Source organism: Carassius auratus, unplaced genomic scaffold, assembly GCF_003368295.1.
Source record: "Carassius auratus strain Wakin unplaced genomic scaffold, ASM336829v1 scaf_tig00007334, whole genome shotgun sequence".
Classification (NCBI taxonomy): Eukaryota; Metazoa; Chordata; class Actinopteri; order Cypriniformes; family Cyprinidae; genus Carassius; species Carassius auratus.
In genome coordinates, this window is record NW_020523836.1 from 2,594 (window position 1) to 19,985 (window position 17,392).

General features: G+C 36.3%; 1 protein-coding gene across 1 annotated transcript; it reads left to right on the forward strand.

Moving 5' to 3' along the window:
* Nucleotides 1–307: 307 nt before the first annotated feature.
* Nucleotides 308–11,253, forward strand: LOC113071456 (sodium- and chloride-dependent glycine transporter 2-like). Its single transcript, XM_026244815.1, has 16 exons — nt 308–507; nt 1,330–1,782; nt 3,071–3,221; nt 3,753–3,884; nt 4,029–4,202; nt 5,061–5,208; nt 5,302–5,434; nt 5,836–5,970; nt 6,097–6,200; nt 6,903–7,027; nt 7,214–7,326; nt 7,433–7,564; nt 7,848–7,947; nt 8,962–9,062; nt 9,197–9,364; nt 10,118–11,253. The coding sequence occupies exons 1-16, from the start codon at nt 505–507 to the stop codon at nt 10,274–10,276; spliced, it is 2,331 nt and encodes a 776-aa protein (XP_026100600.1). The 5' UTR covers nt 308–504; the 3' UTR covers nt 10,277–11,253.
* The last annotated feature ends 6,139 nt before the right edge of the window (nt 11,254–17,392 follow it).

The following is a 17,392-nucleotide window of genomic DNA, read 5'->3' on the forward strand; positions in this document are numbered from 1 at the left end:
ATTGCGTGTAAATAACCTAAGTGTGATAAGATATAATTAAAAACATAAAAAAGGGCCTGTTATCTATTTTTTATAAAATGGTATGATGAAAAGACATTAGATTGATCTATAGGTGCTGGTCAACTATGCAGTCCCCACGACGCCTGCGTCTGCAGAATCTTCTGCGTGCGTCAGATGAACATCCTTACATAGTCCTGAGGGACAAGTTTATTAATCAGTCACGAGCCAGTCCGTACCCCAAACGTAGTCTCGCGCTGACTCGTGTGTCGCGAGCTCACGTCTTCGCTTGTTGCCCCCTTTAAAAATCCGAATTGGAGGCCAATGATTTATCAAAGCCCTATTATTAAGAAAATGTCACGCGAAGGGTACCTTGCCATGCACTGACGCAAACCCGGTTTTCCCACGGAGATATAGAAAGCTTTGCACTTTGCAGCCAAACTCAATCTGCCTGCCGTCTTTCCAGCTGTTTTCTGCTATTAACCCACATTTGTTGACTCTGCACAAATGGTAAGTACAGCACATGCATTACTTTACACGTTGCAAGTTTTTGCTGTGAACAGTTAAATTATTTAGAACAGTCTAGGAACTAAACAGTATTATTTGTAAGTTCACTAATGAACGCAATGTCGCTATCCACGGTGCTGAAACTTTCTGGCAGGCGTTTTTACGCCTTTTCAATGGCAATATTAATTAGCCAGTACAGTAGGTAAAAAAAAAAAAATCTAACTATCACTTGTAAAAAAAAATACTAATGTATAACCATACTAGTAGTAATATTAAAAGAATGACAGTCGATTTTTCTTTTTAGTATTTTTCTTTTCTTTCGGTATGCAGATAGCAGAGTATTTCAACATGTTTTTAAAAGGGTTTTAGGACATTGGTCTCCTTCAGTGCAATGTAATTGTTGGTGCAGTGTTCCTGGTTTGCACTAACGTTACATACATACACCGGGACTGGTGCCTGCCGCAGGGGGAAAGCCTTGGCCGAGCCCGGCAGCTTGTCTATTGCCCATAAAACCAGGGGATGTGCCGGGGTTGAATGACAGGAGGTAAATGAGGCGTAAAATTAAAGAATCTTTCTCTAATGGTAAAAGCAAGAAGCAAACCGCTACCGTCCGTGAGCTGAAAATCAAAGAAGTGGGGCAGACATGTCCAGAAACGCTTTAGCATAAAATACACTGCAGAAGTTACAGCTATGAAAGCGTGAACATTTTTGCCTAGGGGTAACGTTAGGTTTCTGTAAAAATGTTGGCTCACTGTAGGCGTGAAATAGCATTTAATTATTACGTTAATTATACTGATCCTGACTAATGTGTATTTAACGTTGCAGGATTTTTCTGAGCACGGGGAAATGTTGAGACAACCATCAAACAGTATCCCGCCCCAGCCGTCTGGGGGAGCGGCTGGAGCTACAACTACAAACAAACCGCAGAACGGGAACCCGGTGCCCCAACCGCCGCCTGTAAACGAACGGAAAACTTTTTGTCCTTCGGAAAATAAACCATGCGAAATGGAAGCCAATAAAGCATACGGGACGTTTAAGAACGCTGCACCTGGACCCACGTTTACTCCCGTTAATTCTGCCGTACGCAAGGATTCCGTCGGTAAAATGGATGGTTCGACCGGTAAAGCCACGTCGGCCTTCATGTCTAACAATCAAAGTGCTGTAAGGACCGCGGCGGAGCATAACAACGCCACCGGTGACTGGACCTCCATGAGCCAGACCACCATCATCCTGGGTACAGATGGCACTACATCTGTTCTGCCTGGCACGGTGACCGGGGTAAGTGGTTGAGGAGCGTTTCTTTCCGGTTCAGCCAATCAACCCCAAGCGTAAAGCTTTCAAACGGGGAGAGTCTTGAGAAAAACTCGGCTACTGCATTGTAAAACCAACCGCAGCTTTGTCCGTTACGACCGTTACAGTTTAAATTTTGCTCGTGAGACCTTCGGCTATTTAACCTACTTGCGCTTGTAAAAATAAAATAAAAAAAAAAATAATAATAATAATAATAATAATAATAATAATAAAATAAAATGTGAAAAATTATGATCACGGTTGGAGTTTCTAGAGGTTCTCGCCTGAAATTGTAATTTGGCGACCCAAAATAATATATATTATTTTATTGTGATATTTAAATGTGCACTTAGTGATAAGTAGTATGGTTATTTGGAGCGGCGTTCTGTTGCCATGGTTACCTCCTAGCCGAAATCTATTAGCTGGCGTCTTTTGCGACAGGTAAACATGCGCTGCGACTCACTTGTAGTTTTTTGTGGGATTTTACCATTACTGACACGTTTGAAACATATTTGCACTTATATGAAACCTCCGAGCCTTTTGCATGGACTTCCCCATAATTTGCGCCGTTTTTACGGTGTAAAATAACGGTTTTGGATCGGCTATATATTCTATTCAATGTTCTACAGAAGTAAAAACCAAAGACGGCTAACGTTATTGTCATTTGTAATATAGCCTAAGTTAAAGAAATGTTTTGGACAGAAGGACATTGTTCAGTCTCTCAAAAGTGAGCAGCGAAACAAAATATGTTTCCAATCAGTTATAATCAGTTATAGTGATTTATTCTGACAGCACAATAATTAGCTGTTTTCACGAGCAGGTCGAATAAGAGGATATGTGAAGGAACCTGAATACGTATGAGGATACTGCATTTTTAATTAAACAAACCCCTCAGATCATTTGCTTTATTTGAAATGAATCTGCTGAGCTGTGCATGCATGCCTGTGTCTTGTGATGTTTATTGTCCTCAGAGATTGATTTCTGATGGCTGGTTGTGTTGCAGGATAATGTGTTATAATGTGTTACATAAGAATCATAAGAATGGTACAATTCCCTTTGGGGTGTTTCATCTGTCAAGAGCGACCCCTTTAATCCTTGGTCACGGTTGTTGGAGGAGAATTTCGATTTTTTTTTTTTTGTGAGGAAATATTGATACCTCTATAATTTTAATGACCGATACTTTGATGACTGTCATAATAGTAAAAAAAAAAAAAATATCTGAGAATGCAGCCCGCGTCCGAACATCCTAAACTCTTATAGTGGACTGTTCTTCCAGGATGATGATGATGATGATGATGGAGGAGATGAGAATAAGGCCCGGGGGAACTGGTCCAACAAACTGGATTTCATTCTGTCCATGGTGGGATATGCCGTGGGTTTGGGAAACGTCTGGAGATTCCCATATCTTGCTTTTCAGAATGGTGGAGGTGAGAAATAATTAAGGGACAGCATACTAGAAAATATTAGGGAACATTTTTGTTCTACTACAGATAGATTTTTTTAATCGAAAACGAGTAGTTTAGAAATCGAATTTAATTTAAAAATACACACATAAAAACTTTCGTTAGAGGCTGTTTTATTTTCTCCTATAAAATAAAAAAAAATCGTTTTATGATTAGACGGAATTTATTTTAATGTAGCCTACAAATTATAAGGGCAACGAAAAATTATTATTTGGTAGGCTATAGACCTAATATTTATAGGACTACTTAACAGTAGTGTATATAGCCTATGTTATTTTATTTTATCATTATATTTAAGTTTGCTATATGTTATCAAATTGTAATATTACTATAAAATAATATCATGTATCATATTGTTAATTAAAATTCTAATTTAATAGGTTTGTTCATTTTATAAAAAGACGCACTACTTATGAGTCAAAGGCTTCTCTCTCTCTCTCTGTCTCTCTCTCTCTCTCTCTCTTTCTCTTTTATTTTTTTTATTTTTTTATATAGGTGCATTTTTGATACCATACCTAATCATGTTATGCCTCGCCGGAATACCTATATTTTTGTTGGAGGTGTCTTTGGGTCAGTTCGCCAGCCAAGGCCCTGTGTCAGTATGGAAAGCGATCCCAGCTCTACAAGGTAAACCGACGTTACTTTATTAATTGATCTTCCGTCGTAATGAGCAATGTTTGTGTTACATTAGTGTTTCCAGTGAAATGGTAATAGACTTTCCGACTGCTTTAAGTGTAATTTCTATTATCTGGTTTCATTTTGTTATTATAGGTTGCGGGATTGCCATGTTGATAATATCTGTCTTGATAGCCATATACTATAATATTATTATGTGCTGGACATTGTACTACCTGTTCGCTTCGTTGAAGGGGACACTGCCTTGGGCCACCTGTAAAAATGAATGGAACACAGTCGAGTGCAAAGACAAAGACATGCTGCTTTTGGGTAAGGATGAGCCTCTCTCTCTCTCTCTCTCTCTCTCTCTCTCTCTCTCTCTCTGTCAGTCCACCCCCCAACACCCCTTCTTTTTTCTAACTAAAATGCGCAATGCGCAACCTGTATTTCAGGAATTAAGTAGCCTACCGCTCAATTTAGGTTATTCAGTGTCATCCTGCTCTCTTTGTATCCAAACGCAACTGTTTCTTCTCATTATGCGAAAAGTTCTTATTTGATGACTTGACAGATTTGTATATATTTTTTTGGTCACCTACAGAAATTGTAAAACCAAGTTATTTTTTTATTTTATTGTAGTGCTGTGCCATCATGCAGTATGACTAGCTTTTGTGTTTTCTTTATTGTATTTATTTTTATTGTGTCACACTGAAACGTGCCACTGGTGAAGTAAATGATGTTTGCTACTTATCAGAATGAGTTTTGCCTAAAATTTAATATGGATAAAATCTCTGGTGTATGTATGGTGTATGATCCATTTGATTTAATTCTCAGAAATGTTTATGTTTGAATTAGTTTTAAAACGCGTTTCTCAATGTCGTTCTTTTGGTGAATTCAGCAGAAAATCTGCTTGCTTGACAAATTTACTGTAAGAGTTGGTGCAGTGCCGCAGTGAGATGCACTGCCACCTGGTGGCTGGTTTGAGTAGCGCTACTACCGACTGAATCATAATTGTGTACAGTATTGCAGTTAATTTGTGTTTAAATTGTTTAGGCTTATTTGAACGACGTGTGATTGATTTCGAGAACTTGTTTAAATAATGTTTTTCAACTAGGCAGTGAATGACGATGGAAAACAGGAACTTTTTTTTTCACGTTCATCCCAAGTTCTTTCATTGTTTCTTCTGGCCAGACACCTGTATACTAAGGGACAGGAACATCCCATCAATCAAGAATACTACATTCTGTTTATCTGCAAATGCTGTTGGGAATTTAAGTAAACTCTTAAATATCACAGCGGACAATAAAACCTATGTCAGCCCTAGTGAGGAATATTTCAAGTAAGTATGCTTTTCCAGTAATATGTATTTTTAGGTGGTGCATGTGAAGTTTTGTAGATTAAATGGATGCTAATCACTCTGCTTTCTTGACAGGTATAATGTGTTGCATATTTCGAAGGGTATTGAATACCCAGGTGACATCCGTTGGCCCCTAGCTGCTTGTCTTTTTCTGGCCTGGCTTATTGTTTATGCCTCTTTGGCTAAAGGGATCAAGTCCTCAGGGAAGGTAAGAATACAGGTTGAATTTGTTCTCTCCTTACTTTCTCCTCTCTGTACAGTATCTGGTAAAAGAGAAACGTACAGCAAGCCTCTCTCTGGTCTGGTGCAAAGCTGACTTCTAGAAGATTCCCGTATTTTGAATGACCTTTTAAGAGTGTAGACAGTAAATTTAACTGTAAGTGATCATTGAAGTGGAAATAGTGCTGATATCACAAAGTAAGTGTGTGTTTACTGATTAGGCACAATAAATATTAGATGTGTTAATAATGCTTTCTAAGGATGTATGAAAGCAGAAGATTGGTAAATGATTAGATTTTTTTTTCTTAGATAAATTACTGAAGATTAGTCTTCTCTTTGAGTGATAACTGTTTTTCATTGTATATTGTATATGTGGTTTTTTATTTTCAGGTGGTGTATTTCACTGCCACCTTCCCCTATGTGGTGTTGGTCATCCTGTTGATCCGAGGGGTCACTCTACCTGGAGCCGGTTCTGGGATCCTTTACTTCATAACACCCAAATGGGAAAAACTCAATGATGCCAAGGTAATAAAGAGAATGGTGTATTTTTATCTATTATATTTGATGATACAATATTTAATATTTTGTCCTCCATCTTATTTCTCTTTCTCCATCAATCTATCTTTTTTTTCTCTTTCACTTCCCCTTTAGGTGTGGAAGGATGCTGCTACACAGATTTTCTTCTCTTTGTCTGCAGCATGGGGTGGACTTATAACTCTGTCGTCCTACAATAAGTTTCATAACAACTGTTACAGGTAACCAGGGCTGTCACTGTAGAATACACTGCTGTTCAAATGTTAGGAGCTGTACAATTCTTTTTTTATATTTGAAAGAAATTCTTATTCATAAAGGATGCATTACATCGGTCAAATGTGAAAGCAAAGACGTTTATAAGGTTACAAAGATTTTTTATGTCAAGTAAATGCTATTATTTTGAACTTTCTATTCTTAAAAAAAAAAAAATGTGCAAATGTGCAAATGTGCACATTTTCCACAAAAATATTAAGATTTTTTTTTAAAACTGAGATTAATAAATGTTTCTTGAGCAGCAAAAAGGCATATAAAAATGATTTCTGAAGGATCATGTGACACTGAAGACTGGAGGAATGGCTGCCAAGAATTCAGTTTTGCCATCAAGAATAAATTACACTTTAAAATCTATTAAAATAGATTTTTTTTTTTTTTTGGAATTGCAAAAACAATTCAAAATATTACTATTTTTATTGTATTTTTGATCAAATAAATGCAGTATAATATCTGAGTTAGCAAATGTGTACAAATGAGTCTCTTTAATCAAGAGGATGAATATTGTTTTTCAGAACTAAAACTGCAAAATGATCTGTGCTAGGCATTGTGCACATTCAATAGACACCTCTGCTCAAAATAACATCTGTGTCTCATGATAATGACTTATAATGTGAGATTACATGATGTATTGTGTCTCTGTTGTTTTTCAGGGATACTCTCATTGTGGCGTGTACTAACAGTGCCACAAGTATTTTTGCTGGTTTTGTCATTTTTTCAGTTATTGGCTTCATGGCTCATGAGCTCAAAGTCCCTATTGAGCGTGTGGCCGATGAAGGTACGTTGTACGAATGCATGTGTTTTTCTGGCTGCTTAACTATGATTAACTATGATCAGATTGCTGTTTTGTTTTGTTTTGTTATTAGTAACGATACACACAACTCATCACATTTTCATTGCTTTTACTATCATCAGTCCTGAAATACATTTCATCAGTCTGGGTCTGTTAATGTGCTCTGTATAGGTCCAGGGATTGCTTTTGTGGTCTACCCAGAGGCTCTGACTAGGTTGCCCTTGTCACCGTTCTGGGCCATCATCTTCTTCCTCATGCTGCTTACACTTGGTCTGGATACCATGGTAATGGAAATCATAAATTGCATGATTTACAGTGTTTTCTTTGATTACAGGATAAGATACAATAAATACCTGAATCACTCTCGTTCGCACTTTCATTCCTCTCTAGTTTGCCACCATAGAAACTATAGTGACGTCTGTTTCTGATGAGTTCCCCAAGTACCTGCGCAAACACAAGCCTCAGTTCACTTTGGTTTGCTGTCTGTCCTTTTTTGTGCTGGGTTTCCCCATGATCAATGAGGTAGGACATTTACTCTTATTCCTAACGTCTAAAACTTTACATTCATAGGACACTTTAATTAAAGCAGCTCTCTGGCAAAAAAAAAAAACAAAAAAAAAAAAACTAATAAGCAGGAAAATAAATAGACTGCAGTGGAATTCCCGAAAGCAGATGATTGGAAATGTCTAGAATGATTGTTAGTTAGTTTGTTTTTTAATTAAGGTGATTAACTGGGCGAGGTTTAGATTAGGTCTCATTTATTTGAATTTTAAATGTGCATATGTGTGTGTGCTTGCCCTCACAGAGTGGAATGTACATGCTTCAGCTGGTGGACACATTTGCAGCCTCTTACTCTCTGGTCATCATTGCCATATTCGAACTGATTGGAATCTCATACATTTATGGTGAGGTTACGAAATTATGATCATTTGTTGACTAAGGACTCCAGTAATTTATTTAAGTGCACAGCAGGAAACAAATTTTTTAGGTAATAAAAAAGCAAATTACAAATAATTAAATAAACCAGCAGGCAGCAATGGATAGGTTCAAGATAAAAGGCAGTTTAAGCTTGTTAGTCCTTTTTTAAAGTTATTAGTTCGTATAGGGTATGATTAGTTTAGCAACACTAATTTATAAGACATACAGTTAGTAAATAGTAATGAATATTTAGTTGTTGAATTCATTTAAATGAACAACTATATGTAGCTGGAGTAATGGTGTATTTTAGTTAGCATCGCTCTGGTTCTTTCAGTAAAAATCCAATAGGAATCTTTTGGATTATTGTAGAAAATAAGTTTGTGACCCAAAAAGCTTAAGACTCTTATATGTTGTGTACATCATGATGATCTTGAAAAAAATTATCAAACCAAATGAAAACTTTTGAATTCTAATTACAATCACCAGAAATAATCAGCTAAATGAATGCTAAACTACCGTATTTTCCGGACTATAAGTCGCACTTTTTTCATAGTTTGGCTGGTCCTGCGACTTATAGTCAGGTGCGAATTATTTATCAAAATTAATTTGACATGAACCAAGAGAAAACATTACCGTCTCCAGCCGCGAGAGGGCGCTCTATGCTGCTCAGTTCTCCTGTAGTCTACACTGAGCAGCATAGAGCGCCCTCTCGTGGCTGGAGAAGGTAATGTTTTCTCTTGGTTCATGGTTCTAAATAAATACGACTTATAGTCCAGTGCGACTTATATGTTTTTTTCCTCATCATGACGTATTTTTGGACTGATGTGACTTATACTCAGGTGCGACTTATAGTCCGAAAAATACGGTACAACACAGTCTCATTAATGCAAAGTCAACCACCAACGTCATCTCTTTCTTTCTTTCTTTCTTTCTTTCTTTCTTTCTTTCTTTCTTTCTTTCTTTCTTTCTTTCTTTGCTTCTTTCCTGTATCTGTGGAGCAGGTCTACAGCGGTTCTGTGAGGACATTGAGATGATGATTGGCTTTCAGCCAAACAAGTTTTGGAGAATCTGCTGGGCCTTTGTCACACCAACCATTCTCACAGTATGCCCACATTATTCCTTTGACGACCATTCCTGCAGATAGCCGTGACTCACTTTGCATGCACACATTCATCCGTACTATTACTGTACTAGTACTGCCACTGACCTTCTCTCTCCCTCTTTCTTTCTCTCTAGTTTATTTTGGCACTCAGTCTGTACCAGTGGAAGGTGATGACATATGAGGATTACACTTATCCGACCTGGTCTATGGTTCTCGGCTGGCTTATGGTCATCTGTTCTGTCATATGGATTCCCATCATGTTTGCTATTAAGATGCACCTTGCCCCTGGATCGTTAACCGAGGTAAGGGAGAGATGTTTGGGTTGTTTTCTATTTGAAGGTTATTTAAAATGTATCAGTACTGCTATTTATTAAATAAATGGGCTCTAAACATTATTAAGTTCATGTTTATTAAAATTTCAGGAAAAGTGTTTTCAAAAACGTTTCTCTCTCTCTCAAACCCCCAGCATTTTTTAGCATTTTAATCACCTTATGCCACCATTAGTTCATTAGTTCTTTCGAATATTTTAGTATTACTAAAATAGTATTATAGTTTTTGCTAATATTTTGAATTAGTTCTTATTTTTTAATTTTATATTTTAATCTTATTTGCCTTTATAGTTTATTATTTTTATTTCTATTTCAGGTTTATCTTTTTGTTTTAAAGTTCACCAAGCTTAACTGACTAAAAATGAGAAATGTTGCTGGAATAAAATATGTGTAAGGATTTAAACAATTATTTTGGGTTAATATTTATTTAAATTAATAAAAACATTTTTTTACAGTGTTACTATAATCATTAATAACTCAATTTTTGCATGCATAATAATTATAAAACAATTATCAAAATCCCCATGGATGTAAAACAACATGTTTCATGCACATGTACAGTGTTGAAAACAAAATAATCAATCAAAGTGATACTTTTCTGTAATTTTAATTTTTAATAGATAAAAAAGAAAAAAAGATCAAACAAACGTAACAAATTAATCAATATCTAGGATGCAAGTCAAGCACCCGGCATGCAATTTTGACAACCATTCCCTTTCTCTACAGCGTTTGAAGTTGGTGTGCTCTCCTCAACCCGATTGGGGTCCGTTCCTGATGAAACACCGCGGGGAACGCTACAAGAACATGACTGACCCTCTGGGCACCAACTCTCTTGGCCTCAAACTTCCCCCCAAAGATTTCCAGCTATCAACCCAATATCAATAATTGAATTCCCTGTGAGTGTGAACCTCCCTGAGGCCTCTGAGGGTGAGACCAGCACTCACGTCAAACTCTTTCACCATTCAACCTCCCCTTTTTACCACAGTGTTCTCTTTCAGCCATATCCCCCCTCTTCTGGCACTGTTAGAGAGGGGTCTTTCAGGTGGAAAGCACAGACAACTCCCTATGATTTTGTTGTTTTCTAAATAATTATTCATAGTCAGTCTGAGAGTGGAGGTCTTTCACACACATTCTGAAACACCGATCCCTGAACTTTTTTCTCAGAGGCAATATAGTGATGCAGTTTGCAACTGTTGAGGCAATATTTGAATGATTGTTCATCATGCAGCGGTTCTTTTTAATTATGTTTTCATTCTGGAGTGACTGCTGATGTTAAAAAGAAAAGAAATTAGGAGAATAGCATTTATATTTCTTGTCTATTTGCTTGTCATCTCTTAAATGTAGCAGACATAATGAGAAAAACTGCTGAGTAGTGCACAGTGAACTAAAACTATCGCTCTCCACTTGTGTCCACTCCTAGCTATACCTTGTGCCTCAGACTTCCTCTATTTATGAAATACTGCTTAGTATAGTGTTAATTAAACCAATCGTACTACATTATGGAGGGAAGTGAGCACATTTCAGTCTCTGTGAAGTATAAGCTCTCCTACTCTTTTACTAACCTGTCGAAATATCTACAGTGTTATAGAATCAAAACTCAAGGTGTAAGCTCCAGTAGTATAGATCCATCCCTATCTTCAAAGAAAACATAGCCATGCAAAACTGTAATATTACCTTTCAGTGTTGTTTAGAGTAGTACTCAACGGCCAGCTAGCAGTTATATATGTATGCTAATATTTAGAGTATGCTTTCGAGTTTGTGTCGTGATCTGTTTATAGACTTTGTGAATCCTATTCTTATGCAGTACACAGTTATAGTGGAGTACACAAAAGAAAAGTAGAGAAAAAAACAAGGAGTGTGGTATGTGTGTGGTAAACCAGTCGTCTGATAAGAAGTATATATTTTAGAAATGTATTTTTAACCACTGCTTGCCGAGGATATGTAGAGTAGAAGAAAACAAAACAAATGTTTTTCAGTTTGAAATCCTGTGCTTGTGGGACCACACTCCTTTTTTTTATGTTTTGCACCTGTTTGTCTGTTCATCTTAAAGAAACAGGGTCTCAGGTATTACTTGGTTCCATCAACTCCATTAGATGTTTGATGCTTGTGGAAACTTGATGTGATTCGCATATAACTAGGGCTGCACGCTGAAGCGTATTTTAATTGTGGTTGCGATTTCTGCTTCTCTCAAATTTTATTTAGCATTATCGCCTGTGATATTTCTCCTGCTGGTTTCCTGCTGGAAAACCTTCGTTTAATTTAGCATTTCCATTATCTTGCACTGGTGACATGATCCTGTTCATGGCTGCTGTTGCCAGACTTTAAGAGTTTAAATGCCCCAGTCAGATAATTTCTTCATAAATCAATACATGATTTACTTAGTCTTTCCAATTTTGTGTACATGCTCTCTCTACATTAAGGAAAAAGTACAGATGAGCTGAAAACACCTGCAAACATTTAGGTTGGAGTTTAGAGATCTTAACTGAGATAATCTGCTAAAAAAAAGTGCAACACAACCAGTCTGGTTTCCTTCAAGCAGCCGTTTGTGCTGTTTGTTGCAAGCAAACTGTGTGAGTTGACTTTCTCTTGATTTGTGTTTATGTGAAAGTGTCATTTTCTGGTAAAATGAAAAATATATATTTTGAGCAAATAAACCATTATCGTGCAGCCCTACATTTAACCAATCCTTTATAAGATTTGTTAAAATGCACACTTTCAGAATATTATGCCATAAGGACACCTAGAATCCATATATATCTTATAATTAGTGTTCCATTTCAAAAGGACTGTAAATATGGTTACAGATTATATGCTTTTGTAGCATTGCTTTAGGCAGTTATTTTTATCTGGTTAATTGTGCTGATCCGTCAAAGCCCTACATAAAGCACTTTGATTAAATATCACATAAAATAAGTGGGTGTTCACCACCATAAAGAAAAAAAGGCCATAATAATAATAAAAAAAAAAAAAAAAAAATATATATATATATATATATATATATATATATATATATATATATATATATATATATTGTAGTTCAACATGAATACTTAAATGACTAATACTATGGAAATGGTTTAGTTAGTATTATTTGAAAAGAGCCACACTGCCCACGCAATGCAAGTAATAACACTGAGACTTTGCCTGGGAGTAATGTGTTTCAAAAGCCATGTAATATGCAGATACTACACTAACCACCTTAAATATAAAGCATTTATAAAACGGAAAAAGAAAAAAAGATATTTCTCAGTATATTAGTGTCACAAAAGAGATGTTTTTTCTGATACATGTTTAATCTATGTAGTATATGTGTGTATGTGTGAATGCGTGGAATAATATGCAGCACTTAATGTTTAGAGTTATACTTATCCAACCATCCAGAAGTGGTCAAATGCAGCCTGGCAGTCAGTTTTAGGTTTTCAGGGCTTGGTTCCTGTACATTGCAATTGTTTCTTCAGTATACACAAGAGCTGATTTGTACTTAAATAGAAGCTCTGGGTTACGTAGCACAACAAACAGTATACAAAGCACATGAATAGTAGACGGCTGCTGCGATCGTTCTAAAATTTGAGGTTCTGGATGGAGTTTCTGTTAGTCCTTGTGTTGCTGTCATCTGTCCCAGAGCTATTGTTACAAGCCATTCACTTAACAAAAATTCTGTGGGGAAAAAATAATAGGTAACAGTCTTGCATGTGCTGTTTGTGTTGATGTGGATTATTTGTCCATGTATGCTTCCCCTTTACACTCCTTTTTCCCAAATGTGTCCCTCACTTAGCAGCTGCAGCTGAGTTTACCACCTCTTCCTACCTACAGGGTGACACTGGGCAGTAGGCAACCAAAGAAGGAGAACTTCTCAAAGGGTTCTGAAAAAAAAAGTTTAAAAAAGAATATATATTCTAAAAGAAAAGACATATATGTATACATATAGCCTATATGAAGAAATGAAATATATTATGTTGAAATATGTATTTAGGAGACTGAGATACTGCCACTCATCCTTCATTTAGTGGTCATTATTGATGTTCGTCAATATGTTATATGACATCTTCAGGTAACCTTTGGCCTTATAGATGTCCTCTGGTAATAAACTATTATGTGTATTTCAGAATAATGATACCGAGTAGCTTCCAATCAGTCATTATGTGGTCAGTCTATGTTGTAATGTATGTCGTGTCATTTGGCACTTTACTGTGGACCTATCGGAGCATAGGTAAAATTTCTTATTACTTGGGTAATGTCATATATTTCTGTGTGTTTTACATGAGGGAAATCTGCCTATGGATACAGATATGTACCTCCAACGGATCATGGCATCATTTGAGTTGAACTGTAGAGTATAAATATGAAAAATATCTAGATTTTAAATCCTGTGCCAGAAAAAAAAGCAAAATGTATAAAAAGAGGAAAATAAACATATATGTAAAAGGCATAATTTATTTTAAATGTCATTAATCCTTGAGGCCCTACCTCAGATTTTGTATTTATGTATAGAAATGCAATTTGAATCATAGTATCTTTGCCAATAATACAATAAAAGACCATATTTATCATGAAATGTATAACCACTTAATCAATAAATAAATGTTAATGTTTTCAACTCCAGTTGTGTTCTTATATGCCTGAGGTGTTTTGAGTAATAATTTGTTCATGTGCACACATGCAGTACAAACGTACAAATGCTTCACACTGGGTGATGTGAGACAGACAAAATTGTTGCAGTTTTAAAGAAAGATCAAAAGAAAAAGATTATCCATATCTGAGTAAGTTCCATATCAAGAAGAAATGTGAACAGAAGTATCTTTGAGAGTTTGTCAAATAAGTACACTGAAAGAAAAGAAAGAAGACTTTTCAAAGTTGTAAATAGAACAAATATTATTGGAGTATGTTTCACAAAGAAATACTATTTCAGTCATTCTAATTAAATATTTCACATTTAATTCATTGTTACTTGCTGTTCCTTTTTAATATATTTTTTTTCAGTGTACTTAAACAATATCAACATATTCCAGAAAGATTAGTTCAGTTTGTAGGCCTAATTATTATTTTTATTTTTTTCAGTTTAGCCCTTAATTCTAACTATATTAGCCATCTTGTGGTGACAGAGCTCTACAGTTTTATGTATTAGTGTTACAGTTCAATGTTGAATTTACTGTTACTGTAGTTCTTCTCTTTAACACTAGGGGGCAACGTTCTCGGGTATGAGGTTGAGGACTCCAATAAGCAGAGCGCAAGTGAAGTTGAGGAGGTTGGTATAAAAAAATCAGGAGGTGTTTCTCAATGTCAAGGATGCTTCCTTGGTAGGACTGATCCTTCCAAGTCACTTCTTTCAGAGGCTAGGTGAGACTCCTCTTTAGCATACGGAGAAGACGTAATTGGAACAGGCTAGCAAGTGCACGTAATTGCGTCATTACGTCAGTGAAAAGGTCCATTTGAATAACGCTACTTGGACAACTTAACTAGTTATTTATAAAAGAAATGCCGTTGACGCAACCAATTGTTAAATGACAGGTCCGGTTCAGTTAACCATTTGTATTTGTATAATTTACAATATCAATACGGTAGTAATTTATACTGGCATTTAAACGTCAAACTTTACTTATATTTACTACAGTTATAACAAATGTTTGGTAACGTAAATAAAAACCGTTAATGCTCCGACTACGTTAACGTTCAACATTTTTTAATTTTTGAACTAACGTTAGATAGCAAAGCTGCGCGCATAGGATTGTGGGTGATTTGAGAGCGCGAAGGATACACATATGCATCCTTTCCTGTGTATGGGATATTCTTCGAACGAAGGACTCAGTCCTTGGTTGAAATTCCGAGGATCCTCGACATTGGAACAGTACTTCGACGGATGTCGATGACGTAGCATCCTCGAAATACTGGCTTCCGAGGATCCTTCCTTGACATTGAGAAACACCTAGGATGTTTGAGTTATAGCTCACTGTTTCCCTCATTTATTAGACCAGTGATGGGGAAATGAAGAGAGAGTTTGGAGGCAAGGAATGCAAGCAACATCACGATGAAATTGCCGATAGCCATGACATTGGTGTATACAGAAGTTTATGGCAAGGTCATGCTGAAGTTGATTTCACAGGTCAACATGGTTAATTACAAGGAAAAAATGCTAGATAATCCTGATGGCATTGACACATATCATGTTAAAAAATTAAAACCCTTCTTTGTGGCTGTCCAGCCTTTTCCTAAAGGGGAGGTGTATAGTCAGAATCAGTAGAGCTTTATTACCAAGTATGTTTACACACACAAGGAATTTGACTTGATGACAGGATCTTCCGGTGTAGAAGAAAGTACAAACATAGTGCAGACAGACATACATAGGAATAACACAGTAGGGATGTATCATGTAATATAAAACTGATTTGCTTCCCATTAAAGTCTCTTTTACACTCCAGTTCAGATGCATACTTTTTTTTTGTGAACTAGTTTACAAAAGCACCAACACATGCCTTTCCTTCGCGAATGGAGTTCCAAATGTTTATACTGGACAGTAATGCCCTGCGCCCTTCTAAAAACACATACTCCAGGGGCTCTGCCGTTCGAACGGAGAAGGGCATAGTGATGCTCGCTTCAGAGGAGAAGCACATTTCGGCACATGATAGCGGATATTGCATGTAAATTCTACACATAACAGATGATAGAATGTATAATTTATAATTTGCACATTCTTTTAAATCTTTCCAGAACACCCGAGAAGAGATGATGCCAACCCCTCAGAGGACCTCAGATAATGCTAACCTGGAATAACATAATTGCTATTAATAGTGTTCATTGTCTGGTTGACTACATCTTATATGAATTTTTCTGAAAATTTCTGCCATATGCACATAAACTGAAAGTCACCACTGATAAGCTACTACTAAATATTTTAGAATTTCTGAATGCTCCCCAAGGATGCATTTATTTAATAAACAAACAATAATATTGTAGAATATGATTACATTTAAAAATAACTTCATATATAAAATGTACTCCTGTGATGCAAAGCTGAATTTCCAACAATCATTACCTCAGTCTTTAGTGTCACATCATCTTGATACATCAGTTGTACACTACTACACTAGTTGCTGTGCATTATGGGATTGCATGAGTGCACTCGACAATGTCCACTCTAGTTTCGGACACCACTACAAATGCTTTTCCCTCAATAAGTGGCCAATTTAAGGGTATAAGAGCAATTTCAGGCACAGCCAAGGTCTTCAGACTCACAGTCAGTGTTCGAAAGCTTAGGCTGTTGACTTGTTGCTGACTTGTTAAATTCAAATGACCACAAACCACAACTGTGTCACCAACCAGAGCCATGTTTATTATTCTTTTTTTAGCTCGACTGTTACAGAATGGAACTCACAGAATTGTGCGATATCAAAGGCAGCAAAGGATACATCTGTGCTGCCTTCAAAAATCAAATGAAGGCATCTCCGGATACAGGGAGTGAAGCTAACATTGGATTTGGGCATGCATTGATGCCTTCATACCTTGGAATTCTCCGAAGGCAACAACTTTCTGCTTTTGGATCCAGCAACTACAAACTTTCAGGCAAGTTTAAAGCTGGTCAGATCTAATGTCTGTAGGATACTGTACTTGCCCTCGAGAAGCAGGATTGGACATCCCTGCTGTAGGTCATGTGATTTTGGTTTTAAAAGAAGCATTAGTTGAAAGCAAATAGTTATTAACATTTTATATTACAAATGGGCTTTAACAAGAATGTTGCTTTAAGAAATATAAAATATTTCTGAATTCTATTATTGACATGATACATTTTAACTGGCCCACAAATAGTTAAACTTCTTTTAACTTGCACCTTCAGGTAAAGAACATCTAATTAAATGATGTGTTGGCATGTTAAAGTACCATATCCTATTTGCATGTAGCACATTTTGAACCACTGCAATAAATAAATGAATGAATGAATAAATAAATAATATAAAAAAATCACTTGAATAATCACTGTTTATGGAGGGTTTCCATATCACAGCTGTG

Coding starts and splice junctions, on each gene's coding strand:
- LOC113071456 (XM_026244815.1), top strand. Junction 7,028..7,213: donor TGAGCGTGTGGCCGATGAAG/GTACGTTGTACG, acceptor TGCTCTGTATAG/GTCCAGGGATTGCTTTTGTG. Junction 7,948..8,961: donor TGGAATCTCATACATTTATG/GTGAGGTTACGA, acceptor TCTGTGGAGCAG/GTCTACAGCGGTTCTGTGAG.